Source organism: Dendrobates tinctorius, unplaced genomic scaffold (assembly GCF_039654945.1).
Source record: "Dendrobates tinctorius isolate UK_male_01 unplaced genomic scaffold, ASM3965494v1 ptg000241l, whole genome shotgun sequence".
Lineage (NCBI taxonomy): Eukaryota > Metazoa > Chordata > Amphibia > Anura > Dendrobatidae > Dendrobates > Dendrobates tinctorius.
In genome coordinates, this window is record NW_027361908.1 from 15141081 (window position 1) to 15156245 (window position 15165).

Genomic DNA, 15165 nt, shown 5'->3' on the forward strand with positions numbered 1-15165 from the left:
ACACGTGACATTACAGTTTGACTATAGAACTGTTTAATTTGAAACGTTAAGAGAAGGTTGCCATAAGTTGGATGCGCAACAGAATTTCCACTGCATATTAGAGTAATATCACTTTATGGTAACCAAAAAAGTATAGAAGAAATCTGGTACCACACAATGGTATATAGTTATAAAAACCATATATTTATTAACATAAAACACAAAAATACAAAAGAAAGGTGTCAAACACTAGGTAAAGGGACTAAAAAGGTCCATGGGAAAAACCCACCACAGCAAATTGTCAGCTACATTTTAGCACACCCAAATAATATACCAATGTTCTGTTAATAATAAGGGGGACTAGAACCACAACCATGGAGGTAATGTAATAAATATAATTGTCTATGACCAACATATCTGTTGGGGCAGAAGGGACGTCCAGGGATCCCCACCAGCTGACACTCATAAGGTATTTTCTATTTACCGCTCACCCTTCCTGCGGTTAGCGCCGTTCAGGAGAACAAATATAATAAGGGACTGCCATCTTTGGTCATTTTATCTATATACAGTATGTCAGTCATAGACAATTATATTTATTACATTACCTCATTGGTGGTGGTTCTAGTCCCCCTTATTATTAACAGAACATTGGTATATTATTTGGGTATGCTAAAATGTCGCTGACAATTTTCTGTGGTGGGTTTTTCCCATAGACCTTTTTAGTCCCTTTACCTATTGTTTGACACCTTTCTTTTGTATTTTTGTGTTTTATGGTAATAAAGATATGTTTTTTATAACTATATACCATTGTGTGGTACCAGATTTCTTCTATACATTTTTGGTTACCATAAAGTGATATTGATTATTGGTGGTATATTACCCTTTATTGGGATTTTGTGATTACTGGGCAATGTTCGTGATTGCATATTAACGTAGTAGCATTGTGAATGCAATGTCACAAAATCTTTTGGATGCACCACTGAGAGCATCCGCAGCATAAAATGACAGGCATTAAAGATTTGAAGTCCACAGATTTCACCTATTGCAATGTAGGCGGAAATGTGCCAAGAATTTGAAGCATTTCTGCAACAATGTTCCCAGGTTTGTTTGTTTTTTTTGCTGTTGTTGATTTCCCCAGCTGATATGATTCATGGTCACCTACCCTATGGATATATACACAAGAGACAGACATACTTAATTTTTTTTCTTTATGGAATTTGTAAAATTCACTGCGTATTACAGTACCAGAATTGCGGCAGTGATTCTGCAAAATCTTTTCCACATGTCGCACGCACACAGGCTAAATTAACCTGTGCTGTTGATTTGAAATCCAGATGAAGGGTCCACAATGTCAAATTAAACTGTAGATTTTCACTGTGGGTTTCACCGAGAGCCGACTCAGACAAAAGAGGGCCCATGTGAAAAAAACAATATATGGTCCCTTTGCATTCCAATAGCTCATCATTATGCACAATTCCAACTGCTTTGGCGGTGGTAGTGGGCCCTATTACATCCTGGGCCCCTGTGCAGCTGCCCAGGTAGAACCATTGATATGTCCATCCCCGAATTTCACCCTTAGCAGTGCAAAGTGTGAAAGCTATTGTAAGTCCAAAAGCATACCTGCTGCAAAACTAACAACATTTGCATGATTTGATGCTGATTTGGCTGTTGTGGATTTAGCTACAGATTTAAGTCCTATTTGAATAAATTCATGCACATTCTAGAGTTGATTCACATGTCCACAATAGTAACCTCTGGCTGCTTTATATGTATTTTGTGCACTTTGTTTTTCAGGGTGCAGCCAAGCCCAGCACTTTGGGTCATGTATACAGGGGTGTTCACATGGGATGCATTTAGAGAGTGCTGGCCAGCCCGCCTAATCGAATAGCAGGGGCGTGACTAATAGGCTGTGAACCAGGCACTATGCATCACCTGCATGTGAACAGTGCCCTATGCAGTCACCCCCTCCAAGAATGGTTAGGTGCTGAGTGGCTGTCTATTTAGTATTTTGCACCTGTGTTTTGCAACTCGTACCGGGGTCTAGTCTGTGTTCCACAGCAAGTCTCGCTGCCTTACTGGCTGTGCCACACAACCAGTCTTAATATACAGTTTCTGATCAACTAGTTCTCTTTCGTTCATCGTTCTTCCTCCGTTCTGGTGATTGGCTGCTTCACTGTTTCCTGTGCCTATGTCCCGCCTTTTTCCTATTTAACACTCCACAGGGCTCTCACTCCTTGCCAGTGATTCTTCTGTGGTACGGATTCCTGTCTTCCCTACAGCGCCGTCCGGTACAACCTCTGACAGCCTCCCAGTCTCTCTTTCGTTGAGTACCTCTGGGACTCTAGCTTTCCGCTTTTGTCTTTGCTGAAATCTTAGTATTTTTTGTGTTAGCTTGGGGTTTCGTGGTTTTACCCTTCAGGTTCATTCACTCTTTAGTTTCACTCTAGGAGTCCTCCTTGCTGCTGCTTGTCTCCCTTAGGTTGTCCTGCACTCATTCCACCCTCGGTTTACCCTCACTGTAGCTCCCTGCACTTACGCCGAGGTAGGGACCGCCGCCCAGTTGTCGCCCACCGGCTAGGGTGGGACCGGCAAGTAGGTAGGGTCAGTGGTGGGTGGAGCTCAGTGGCACCTTCTTCCCCTGCCGTGTGGTGGAATCATAACAGCAACATCTTGCTATATGGGCTGGCTGCATGCTATAGTGCATTTGTTCAAAGACTTGGGTAGGTAAGCGATGCTGTCCATTTTTTCTGCTGTATTTTTGAATTTTTGGAGGATTTTTAGTACTCTTTTGTGGCTTTGCTATTAGTTTACTGCTGGATGGGAGCAGTGAGATCCACCTCTTCCCTGATGGTATCTGTACCTCATCATTTGATTAGCCACTCCGGCAAGACTAGATTGTTGTTGCTGGCATCATACCTGGCCAACTAATCAAAGAGCCGCGGTTGCCTCAAGCTGTGAAGCGGTTCATATGGTCCCCATACTACTGCCACAGATTGCTGTCATGGCTATTGGACTGGGCGTTCAAATCAATTCACACCAACGTTAGTTTAGACCCAGTAGTGCGATAGCCATAAGTGCAACATATTATGTTTGGACCCTTAACAGTGTGTTGATCCCCCCAAAAATATGAAAACTGACAATTTTATGTATAAAGTTGCCTTAGGTCAGCAGAACGAAAAAGAGACACATTCTGAAAAAAACGCACATACATTGTTTGGTTACCAAAGTCTTTCCTTTGCCATTTCACTAGAATATGGGATTTTCAGAACCTGGTTTTCTGCATGCATTATTCATGTGCAGGGGTACAAGGGCATGGTGATCTGATTCAGTCCAGAAGGATTTAGTGAGCCTGTAGATTAGCACGTTATCAAAATGCAAATTGCTACTTTTTGTGGAAGTAAAAAATAAGCCATTTGCCAAAGGATAGAAGAATGTTTATAAAAATGTCCAGATCTGATACAATTTTGCACTGTGTATATCACGTGGAGAGGTGTGTGCCAAAAAGTTGTTGAAAAAACCTATTACATGCAACTACATTCACTGATGCCATTAAAGTGTTTTCCGTTATTTAGCTTAAAATTATCAGAACCAATCTGACATCGATGTGAAACGACTCTGCGTAGTTTTACCACATTGCATTTTTGACATTCCTGTTAAAGAATGTTTCTCCAGTTCCTGTATTTATTCCTCTTCTGTAAGTCCGTGCTAGGGAGAAGAGACTGATGTTAACAACTAATCTGTCTTAGAAAGGCTGCTTTCCCTTTATACCTGCGAGAATCAGTAGTCTGTCATGTTTTCACGCCATTGCGGTAACTCGTGTCTTGTCTTTTTAGTTCCGGGACCCCCTGATAACTTAGCCGGAGAACGAGTGGGCTCTGCAGGAATCCTCCTATCTTGGTCTATTCCACGGAATACAAATGGGAAGATTATCGCATACTACGTCATTTACAGAGAGGTTTGCCCATGGATGCAGTCATCTTACACTCAAGTAGCCACCACGCCTGACAGTCTAGAAGTGTTATTGACCAGTCTGACTCCGGGAACGACATATGAAATAAAGGTACAACCATCCATGAAATGCATAAAATTGTAATCTCACAGCACAAAAATGATTTAGCGAGCAATATATGTAATACAGTGTTCACGTATTGACAAAAATAATGAATTCTCACCCCTTGCTACTATCTGATAGCTGGAAATATTCTTAGCATGAGAATAAAATGTGCTTGGCAATAAGAACTCGTATACAAGTGATATGAACAAGGCCAACAACTTCGTGCCAAGGACTAAAATATTCCTTTATTTGTAAATCAGGGTTATACTGCAAACGGTTAATGTACATCATCATAAGATTAAGGGCCTATCCACATGTTGCAGATTTGTTGCATTTTTTACCTTAGGCAAATTGCTCATTCTATATTGTGTTACAGGAGGTTTTTATATCTTCTCTTAATCACCCTATTTCTATCAGAGGTCCCACGCATGTGAGAAGTTCACACAAGGTGTATAATGTGTTGCAACAGTCACATATTTCTATTACTGGAAATCTGATCACATTCTAATCAAATGCCCATTGAAATAAGGTCCTTGTTCACTGCGAGTATGCATGGAAATCAAGATATGGTAGTGGACTTGGTCCGTCACGTATGACTACCTGGTGGTAAAACATCATGTACCAGCCATGTAAAAGTTTAACCAATTGAGTAAGGCAGACCTACAAATAACAAATATCAGACACAATCCATGCATTGTCCATGCGGAAATGACCTTTTTTCTTGATCCCTTACGAATAAGGATGCAATGAATAAACAAAAATAGTAACTTGAAAAACTAGAATAGGCACAACAGAGAAAAATAACAATTTATGAAACATCTACATCACTGTATATGCAAATAGAAAGCAATTGCAGAATTTAATATACAGTATACATTCTAACTTACAAGTTCCTCAAAATGATACTAAATACTAACACATTCTAAATTAATTAATACTTATTCTGAAAAAATAAGCCACTTTAAAGCTATTATTATGTGGATATTCGGGTAAGAAAAAGTTATCACATGATGGGTGATAACTAGAGTTGAGCGACTTTTGGTTTTTTAGGGTCGCGTTTCGTTTCGTGAAACCCGACTTTTCCAAAAGTCGGGTCGAGCAAGATCGTCCGATTATAGGGAAAAGTCGGGGTCGTCCCGAAACACGAAACCCAATGTAAGTCAATAGGGAATAAAAGTCGGCAGTGAGAGGAGGACAGGAAACACACCTACAGTGCCCATTTGAATGCCAAAAGCATCAATTCTTCTTACTTAAGCTTGTCAACCTTAATTAACTTCATAATACAAGTTACGCACTGAAAAATGGGGGTTATTTGGCTAAAGTTGTGGGGGGGGAGGGCTGGCTGCAGGTTTTCATGTGCCCTGGGCGAAAGAGCGCCCCTTTAACACATACCACAACTCATCATGCTCCGATACGGCAGATAAATAGCGGTATAGTACAATGAAAAATACCTCACTTTTTACATCTCATGACGAGGCCCATCTATTTCTCCATACAGAATCATTGGTCCCATATAATGTTTGAAACAGTATATGATGAGCTCCACATAATGCTACAGTATATGTTGGTCCCCATGGATGAAGCTCCACTGTCTTATGGGCCCAAATAATGCTCCAAACATAATGGGCCCCATTTCTAATGCTCTAGTGTATAATGGGCCCTGTAAATGCTGCTCCAGTGTCTGATGTCCACCTTTGGAATGTTCCAGTGTATGGTGGGCCCCATCTATCATTCTCCAGAGTATAGTGCTCCCCAAAAATTACTGTCCCAACATTGAAAACAATCAAATAAGTCTCCTCGCTAGGGAATCCCTGTACTTGTCTGGACAGGTGCTGTAGCTTGCTTAACAGCTCGCCAGCCGTTCTCACGCCCAGTATGGATTGCACGTGATTGCACAAAGGTTAGAAAGGGTACCGTATCCCTGGATAACATGTATGGATAGCGTACACATTCAAAATATATGTCTCAGGAGGCAGGCTCAGACGGTGTTAGGCCCAGTATGGATTGCACGTGATTGCACAAAGGTTAGAAAGGGTACCGTATCCCTGGATAACATGTATGGATAGCGTACACATTCAAAATATATGTCTCAGGAGGCAGGCTCAGACGGTGTCAGGCACAGTATGGATTGCACGTGATTGCACAAAGGTTAGAAAGGGTACCGTATCCCCAGATAACATGTATGGATAGCGTACACATTCAAAATATATGTCTCAGGAGGCAGGCTCAGACGGTGTTAGGCCCAGTATGGATTGCACGTGATTGCACAAAGGTTAGAAAGGGTACCGTATCCCCGGATAACATGTATGGATAGCGTACACATTCAAAATATTTGTCTCAGGAGGCAGGCTCAGACGGTGTCAGGCCCAGTATGGATTGCACGTGATTGCACAAAGGTTAGAAAGGGTACCGTATCCCCGGATAACATGTATGGATAGCGTACACATTCAAAATATATGTCTCAGGAGGCAGGCTCAGACGGTGTTAGGCCCAGTATGGATTGCACGTGATTGCACAAAGGTTAGAAAGGGTACCGTATCCCCGGATAACATGTATGGATAGCGTACACATTCAAAATATATGTCTCAGGAGGCAGGCTCAGACGGTGTTAGGCCCAGTATGGATTGCACGTGATTGCACAAAGGTTAGAAAGGGTACCGTATCCCCGGATAACATGTATGGATAGCGTACACATTCAAAATATATGTCTCAGGAGGCAGGCTCAGATGGTGTTAGGCCCAGTATGGATTGCACGTGATTGCACAAAGGTTAGAAAGGGTACCGTATCCCCGGATAACATGTATGGATAGCGTACACATTCAAAATATATGTCTCAGGAGGCAGGCTCAGACGGTGTTAGGCCCAATATGGATTGCACGTGATTGCACAAAGGTTAGAAAGGGTACCGTATCCCCGGATAATATGTATGGATAGCGTACACATTCAAAATATATGTCTCAGGAGGCAGGCTCAGACGGTGTTAGGCCCAGTATGGATTGCACGTGATTGCACAAAGGTTAGAAAGGGTACCGTATCCCCGGATAACATGTATGGATAGCGTACACATTCAAAATATATGTCTCAGGAGGCAGGCTCAGACGGTGTTAGGCCCAGTATGGATTGCACGTGATTGCACAAAGGTTAGAAAGGGTACCGTATCCCCGGATAACATGTATGGATAGCGTACACATTCAAAATATATGTCTCAGGAGGCAGGCTCAGACGGTGTCAGGCACAGTATGGATTTGACGGCCCAGATTACACAGCGGAGGAGCAGGGAGAGGTAAAGATTGCAAATGCTGGGGCCCTGCCCAAGCAAGGGGGGCCCACTCGTGGGCGTCGGTACTGGCACTGGGCCCCTCATAGTACAGCGGTGTGTCTGACGGCGGGTGTGCACCACCGCCGTCAGAGACACTTGATTGCACTATGAGGGACCCTGTGCCAGTGCCCGCGCCCAAGAGTCGGCCTACCCACCTGTCCAGGGCAACGGCACTCGCACGGTGTCGTGCGGTAGGTGGTGACCCCGGCCATGGGGGGGGAGGCAGCACAGTTAGGGAGTTTTAGAAAGTGGCATATGTTGATGTTGGACATTCAGCTGATGCAAAAGGCGAAATAGGTGAAGTACCAGGAAGAGGTGGACCAAAGCAAGCCATTTTTCTGTCACCCTATGTGTCATCAGGGGAAGGTGGGACAAAATCCTTGGAAACTTATGCGTGGTTCATTTTAATGAAGGTTAGATCATCCACATTTTGGGTTGACAGACGTGTCCTTTTTTCTGTCAGGATTGATCCAGCTGCACTGAAGACTCTTTCCGATAGCACACTTGCAGCTGGGCAAGCGAGCTCCTGTAAGGCATATTGGGCCAATTCAGGCCAGGTGTCCAGTTTAGCGGCCCAATAGTCAAAGGGGAATGACCTGTGTGGGAGAACATCGATATGGGAGGAAAAGTAGTTTGTAACCATAGTTGACAACTGCTGTCTCCTGTCACTTTCCATCGATGCAGTATTACCAGTTGTGTGAGCGGTATTTGAAAAATCAGCCCACAACATTGTCATGAAACCCCTGTCTCCAACGCCACTTCTGCTGTGTGCACCACGAACACCTCTGCCAAGCTGCCCCCGGCCCGTACGGCTCGTGTGAGAACCATCACCGCTGCTGTGTGCTGGGAATGCCTCAAGCAACCGATTTATCAGAGTTGCTTGTTTATTAGCCAATATTAGGTCAAGGTTCTCCTGTGGCATGATGTTTTGTAATTTGCCTTTATAGCGTGGATCCAGGATGCTGGCCAACCAGTAGTCGTCATCGTTCATCATTTTGGCAATGCGGGGGTCCCTTTTTAGGATCCGCAAGGCATAATCTGACATGTGGGCCAATGTTCCCGGTGTCAATGATGCACTGCGAGTGCTGGGTGGAGGAGCACTTTCTGGCAAATCCACATCCCTCCAGTCACGCACAAACCCTGTACCAGACCTTGCCACTCCAACATTTTCACTTGCCCCACGAGATGCATCCTCCTCCCCTAAGTAATCATCCCCATCATCCTCCTCCTCCTCTTCCTCCACCTCGTCCAGGAGAGGTCCCTGAGCAGACAATGGCTGAATGTCATCAAGGATTCCCTCCTCCTCTTCCTCCTCATCAACATTGGCTGCAGACGCCTGCTCCTTAAGGTGCGTCAAAGTTTGCATGAGCAGACGCATAAGTGGGATGCTCATGCTTAGGATGGCGTCGTCTGCGCTTACCAGCCGTGTGCATTCCTCAAAACACTGAAGGACTTTACAAAGGTCTTTCAGCTTCGACCACTGCACGCCTGTCAACTCCATGTCTGCTCTCAAAGTGCCTGGCCGTGTATCCTCCCACAAATGCATTATGGCCTGCCTCTGCTCGCACAGCCGCTCCACCATGTGCAGGGTGGAGTTCCACCTTGTTGCAATGTCGATAATGAGGCGGTGGTTGGGAAGGTGGAGCAATCGCTGCAGCTTCTGCATACGAACGGAGTGTACAGGCGACCGGCGGATGTGCGCGCACAGTCTTCGCACCTTCTGGAGCAGGGCTGTTAACTCCGGATAATTTTTGAGGAAGCACTGCACCACCAGGTTCAAGGTGTGAGCCAAGCAAGGTATGTGGCTGAGTTTTGAAAGGGCTATGGCTGCCACAAAATTACGGCCGTTATCACTAACTACCTTGCCTGCCTCAAGATGTACACTGCCCAGCCATGACTCAATTTGTCGCTTCAAGTACTCGGCCAGCACCTCGGCGGTGTGTCTGTCGCCCAAACACATCATCTGCAACACAGCCTGCTGACGCTTTCCACTAGCTGCTCGATAGGGGGACACATCGTGTGCAACAGTGGCAGCTGCAGATGGAGTGCTCGTACGACTGCGCTCTGTGGACGAGCTTTCGCTTCTGGAGGAGGAGGAGGAGGAGGAGGAGGGTCGAACGCCTACAGCCAACTGTTTCCTATACCGTGGGCTAGGCAGCACTGTCCCACCACCGCTGTCCCCTGTGGACCCTGCATCCACCACATTAACCCAGTGCGCAGTGATGGACACGTAACGGCCCTGGCCATGCCGACTGGACCATGCATCAGTTGTGAGGTGCACCTTTCCGCTCACTGACTGCTTGAGTGCATGGACAATGCGGTCTTTCACATGATGGTGGAGGGCTGGGATGGCTTTGCGAGAGAAGAAGTGGCGACTGGGTAGGTCATAGCGTGGTACTGCATAGGCCATGAGTTCGCGGAAAGCTGTGCTTTCCACCAACCGAAAGGGCATCATCTCAAACGAGATTAGTTTGGCAATGTGGGGTTCAAACCCAGTGTACGCGGATGAGAGACTGAGTACTTTCTTGACCTACTCATAGTGTCTGGGAGGGTGAGCTGGACTTGAGAGCTGCATATGGTGGAAGTAGCGGTGGACAGGGCGGACTGAGAGAGGGTTGATGATGGTGATGGAGTTGGTGTTCTTTCTGATGGCCTAGAATCAGTCTTTCGTTGATATAACAGTGGGATTCCCTGACTGCTGTGGTCTTGCAACGACACCTCAACATTTGCTGCTGTGCTAACCGGTGGGCTTACTGTGGGGGAAACAATGTAGCGTTGCTGACTACCTTCGTTGTGATCAGTTGCACATGTGGCACTTGAGGTTTGGTGTTGTGTCCACGCTTGCAAGTGCATGCTGGTTAAATGTCTAAGCATGCAACTGGTATTCAAATTTTTCAGATTTTTCCCTCGGCTAAAGGTCTTTGCGCACTTCTTACAGATAACCTTGGCCTGATCATGAGGATTTTGTTCAAAAAAGTGCCACACTGCACTCTTCCTACTTTGGCAGACATTTTGCGGCCTAGCACGCTGTGATCTTTTGACCCTCTGGACAAGCTGTCCAGCAACTCTTTTGATGTTTGGAACCTGTCTTTGGAGTGCTCCGGGCCTGCCAGATAACAGCTGTTGCGATGTCGATGTCTGCTGTGGATGCTCCTCATCTGAGCTATTGGAAGCAGCACCCTCTTCCCCCAATGGATGCCAATCTGGGTCAACAACTGGGTCATCCATCACCTCCTCTTCTATGTCATGTGCACCTTTCTCTGTGTCACCGTGTATGGTGTTATAGTGTGCGGGAAGGGGCACCTGAGTCTCGTCAGGGTCAAAATCTGGCTCTGTACACTGCGAGGACAATGTAGTGCTCTGAGTGAATGTACCAGCAGAATCATCCATCAGCGGCTGTGCATCAGTGCACTCCATGTCGGATTCATCTTGGCCTGGGTAATTCACCATTTCGCTTGATAATCCAGGCATGGTATGTGAAAACAGCTCCATGGAGTAATCAGTAGTATGGCCTGCGTCATCCTTCAATCTTGGTTGGGGTGAAGGACACAAGGAAAGGTGTGGTTCATGAACATGAGCCTCCAATGACGACTCAGTGCTTTTACTTTTTACAACTGAAGAAGAGGAGGCGATAGAGCTGGAGGCTGAGTCAGCAATGTAAGACAAAACTTTTTCCTGATGCTCTGCCTTTAAAAGCGGTTTGCCAACTCCTAGAAAACTAAGCGTTCGAGGCCTTATGTAGCCAGACGATGACGCAGGGTCAGCACCTCCTGCATTCGGTCCTATTTTGCTCTTGCCACTACCATCAGATCCACCACCAACACCATCATTACCAGCTGCCAACCCCCGCCCAATTCCACGGCCTCTTCCACAAGCCTTCCTCATTTTTGGTAGAAATGTAGACAAAATCCAACAAACTATATAGTAATGTAAAACAAGGTACAAGGTGTCTATAGGACAGGGGAGATTTAGAATTTCTGCACACACTTGTGGACAGTGGACACTTTTGGATTGTGTGAGGCCCACTGATATCTGAGCGCTATGTGACACGCTCGATGGCACAGCTGCCTGTGACCAAAGTGACGAGAGGATAATGGAGATTTTGAATCTCTGCGCACACTTTTGGACACTGGACACTTGTGGATTGTGTGAGGCCCACTGATATCTGAGCGCTATGTGACACGCTCGATGGCACAGCTGCCTGTGACCAAAGTGACGAGAGGATAATGGAGATTTTGAATCTCTGCGCACACTTTTGGACACTGGACACTTGTGGATTGTGTGAGGCCCACTGATATCTGAGCGCTATGTGACACGCTCGATGGCACAGCTGCCTGTGACCAAAGTGACGAGAGGATAATGGAGATTTTGAATCTCTGCGCACACTTTTGGACACTGGACACTTGTGGATTGTGTGAGGCCCACTGATATCTGAGCGCTATGTGACACGCTCGATGGCACAGCTGCCTGTGACCAAAGTGACGAGAGGATAATGGAGATTTTGAATCTCTGCACACACTTTTGGACACTGGACACTTGTGGATTGTGTGAGGCCCACTGATATCTGAGCGCTATGTGACAGGCTCGATGGCACAGCTGTGACCAAAGTGACGAGAGGATAATGGAGATTTTGAATCTCTGCGCACACTTTTGGACACTGGACACTTGTGGATTGTGTGAGGCCCACTGATATCTGAGTGCTATGTGACAGGCTCGATGGCACAGCTGCCTGTGACAAAAGTGACGAGAGGATAATGGAGATTTTGAATCTCTGCGCACACTTTTGGACACTGGACACTTGTGGATTGTGTGAGGCCCACTGATATCTGAGCGCTATGTGACAGGCTCGATGGCACAGCTGTGACCAAAGTGACAAGAGGATAATGGAGATTTTGAATCTCTGCGCACACTTTTGGACACTGGACACTTGTGGATTGTGTGAGGCCCACTGATATCTGAGCGCTATGTGACAGGCTCGATGGCACAGCTGCCTGTGACCAAAGTGACAAGAGGATAATGGAGATTTTGAATCTCTGCGCACACTTTTGGACACTGGACACTTGTGGATTGTGTGAGGCCCACTGATATCTGAGCGCTATGTGACACGCTCGATGGCACAGCTGCCTGTGACCAAAGTGACGAGAGGATAATGGAGATTTTGAATCTCTGCGCACACTTTTGGACACTGGACACTTGTGGATTGTGTGAGGCCCACTGATATCTGAGCGCTATGTGACACGCTCGATGGCACAGCTGCCTGTGACCAAAGTGACGAGAGGATAATGGAGATTTTGAATCTCAGTGCACACTTTTGGACACTGGACACTTGTGGATTGTGTGAGGCCCACTGATATCTGAGCGCTATGTGACACGCTCGATGGCACAGCTGCCTGTGACCAAAGTGACGATAGGATAATGGAGATTTTGAATCTCTGCGCACACTTTTGGACACTGGACACTTGTGGATTGTGTGAGGCCCACTGATATCTGAGCGCTATGTGACAGGCTCGATGGCACAGCTGTGACAAAAGTGACTAGAGGATAAGGGAGATTGGATTGCTTTTAAAAAAGCAGTTTGCGGAGCAGTGGGTAAACAGCAATGCCAGAGTGTCAGGAAGCCTTAAAAGGCAGCCCAACAACCAACACCACTGATACACCACAATATAGCCTCCCCTTGCACTGCACACACAGTGACTTGTGTGTTGTGCAGGCCAAATCGCTAGCAGCAGAAGCAGTTTTTTTGTCTTCTTCCCTGCCTAACGCTCTCCCTACAGAATCAGCAGCAACCTCTCCCTATACTAAGATCGGCAGAAGTAAGATGGCGGTCGGCGTGCACGCCCTTTTATACCCCCTGTGACGCCCACCAAAGCAAGCCAATCACTTGCATGCCCTTCTGAAAGATGGTGGTGACCCGTGCCTAGGTCATCACGTTGCCCACAGTGTCCGTGGATCCTGATTGGCTGAAAAAGAGCGCAAAACAAACTTTTGAAACGCGACTTTGGCGCGTAAGTCGCCGACCTCGTGGCCGACCTCATCCTAGGGTCGGGTTTCGTTTCATGAAACCCGACTTTGCCAAAAGTCGGCGACTTTTGAATTTTTTCGACCCGTTTCGCTCAACTCTAGTGATAACTAGAGTTCAGCGACTTTTGTTTTTTTAGGGTAGGGTTTCGTTTCGTGAAACCCGACTTTTCCAAAAGTCGGGTCGAGCAAGATCGTCCGATTATAGGGAAAAGTCGGGGTCGTCCCGAAACACGAAACCCAATGTAAGTCAATGAGGAATAAAAGTCGGCAGTGAGAGGAGGACAGGAAACACACCTACAGTGCCCATTTGAATGCCAAAAGCATCAATTCTTCTTACTTAAGCTTGTCAACCTTAATTAACTTCATAATACAAGTTACGCACTGAAAAATGGGGGTTATTTGGCTAAAGTTGTGGGGGGGGAGGGCTGGCTGCAGGTTTTCATGTGCCCTGGGCGAAAGAGCGCCCCTTTAACACATACCACAACTCATCATGCTCCGATACGGCAGATAAATAGCGGTATAGTACAATGAAAAATACCTCACTTTTTACATCTCATGACGAGGCCCATCTATTTCTCCATACAGAATCATTGGTCCCATATAATGTTTGAAACAGTATATGATGAGCTCCACATAATGCTACAGTATATGTTGGTCCCCATGGATGAAGCTCCACTGTCTTATGGGCCCAAATAATGCTCCAAACATAATGGGCCCCATTTCTAATGCTCTAGTGTATAATGGGCCCTGTAAATGCTGCTCCAGTGTCTGATGTCCACCTTTGGAATGTTCCAGTGTATGGTGGGCCCCATCTATCATTCTCCAGAGTATAGTGCTCCCCAAAACTTGCTGTCCCAACATTGAAAACAATCAAATAAGTCTCCTCGCTAGGGAATCCCTGTACTTGTCTGGACAGGTGCTGTAGCTTGCTTAACAGCTCGCCAGCCGTTCTCACGCCCAGTATGGATTACACGTGATTGCACAAAGGTGAGAAAGGGTACCGTATCCCCAGATAACATGTATGGATAGCGTACACATTCAAAATATATGTCTCAGGAGGCAGGCTCAGACGGTGTTAGGCCCAGTATGGATTGCACGTGATTGCACAAAGGTTAGAAAGGGTACCGTATCCCTGGATAACATGTATGGATAGCGTACACATTCAAAATATATGTCTCAGGAGGCAGGCTCAGACGGTGTTAGGCCCAGTATGGATTGCACGTGATTGCACAAAGGTTAGAAAGGGTACCGTATCCCTGGATAACATGTATGGATAGCGTACACATTCAAAATATATGTCTATACAGCATGAGGCAGGCTCAGACGGTGTTAGGCCCAGTATGGATTGCACGTGATTGCACAAAGGTTAGAAAGGGTACCGTATCCCTGGATAACATGTATGGATAGCGTACACATTCAAAATATATGTCTATACAGCATGAGGCAGGCTCAGACGGTGTTAGGCCCAGTATGGATTGCACGTGATTGCACAAAGGTTAGAAAGGGTACCGTATCCCCGGATAACATGTATGGATAGCGTACACATTCAAAATATATGTCTCAGGAGGCAGGCTCAGACGGTGTTAGGCCCAGTATGGATTGCATGTGATTGCACAAAGGTTAGAAATGGTACCGTATCCCTGGATAACATGTATGGATAGCGTACACATTCAAAATATATGTCTCAGGAGGCAGGCTCAGACGGTGTTAGGCCCAGTATGGATTGCACGTGATTGCACAAAGGTTAGAAAGGGTACCGTATCCCTGGATAACATGTATGGATAGCGTACAC

The 15165-nt window shown here is 46.1% G+C and overlaps 1 protein-coding gene across 1 annotated transcript in view; it reads left to right on the forward strand.

The window, feature by feature from the left end:
• The window catches only part of PTPRQ (protein tyrosine phosphatase receptor type Q), a 794911-nt gene that overhangs the window by 144467 nt on the left and 635279 nt on the right, over positions 1-15165 (forward strand). The window contains exon 9 of the mRNA XM_073556964.1: positions 3813-4039. Within this exon, the coding sequence (XP_073413065.1) occupies positions 3813-4039 (227 nt within the window). The remainder of the gene's footprint in view (positions 1-3812; positions 4040-15165) is intronic.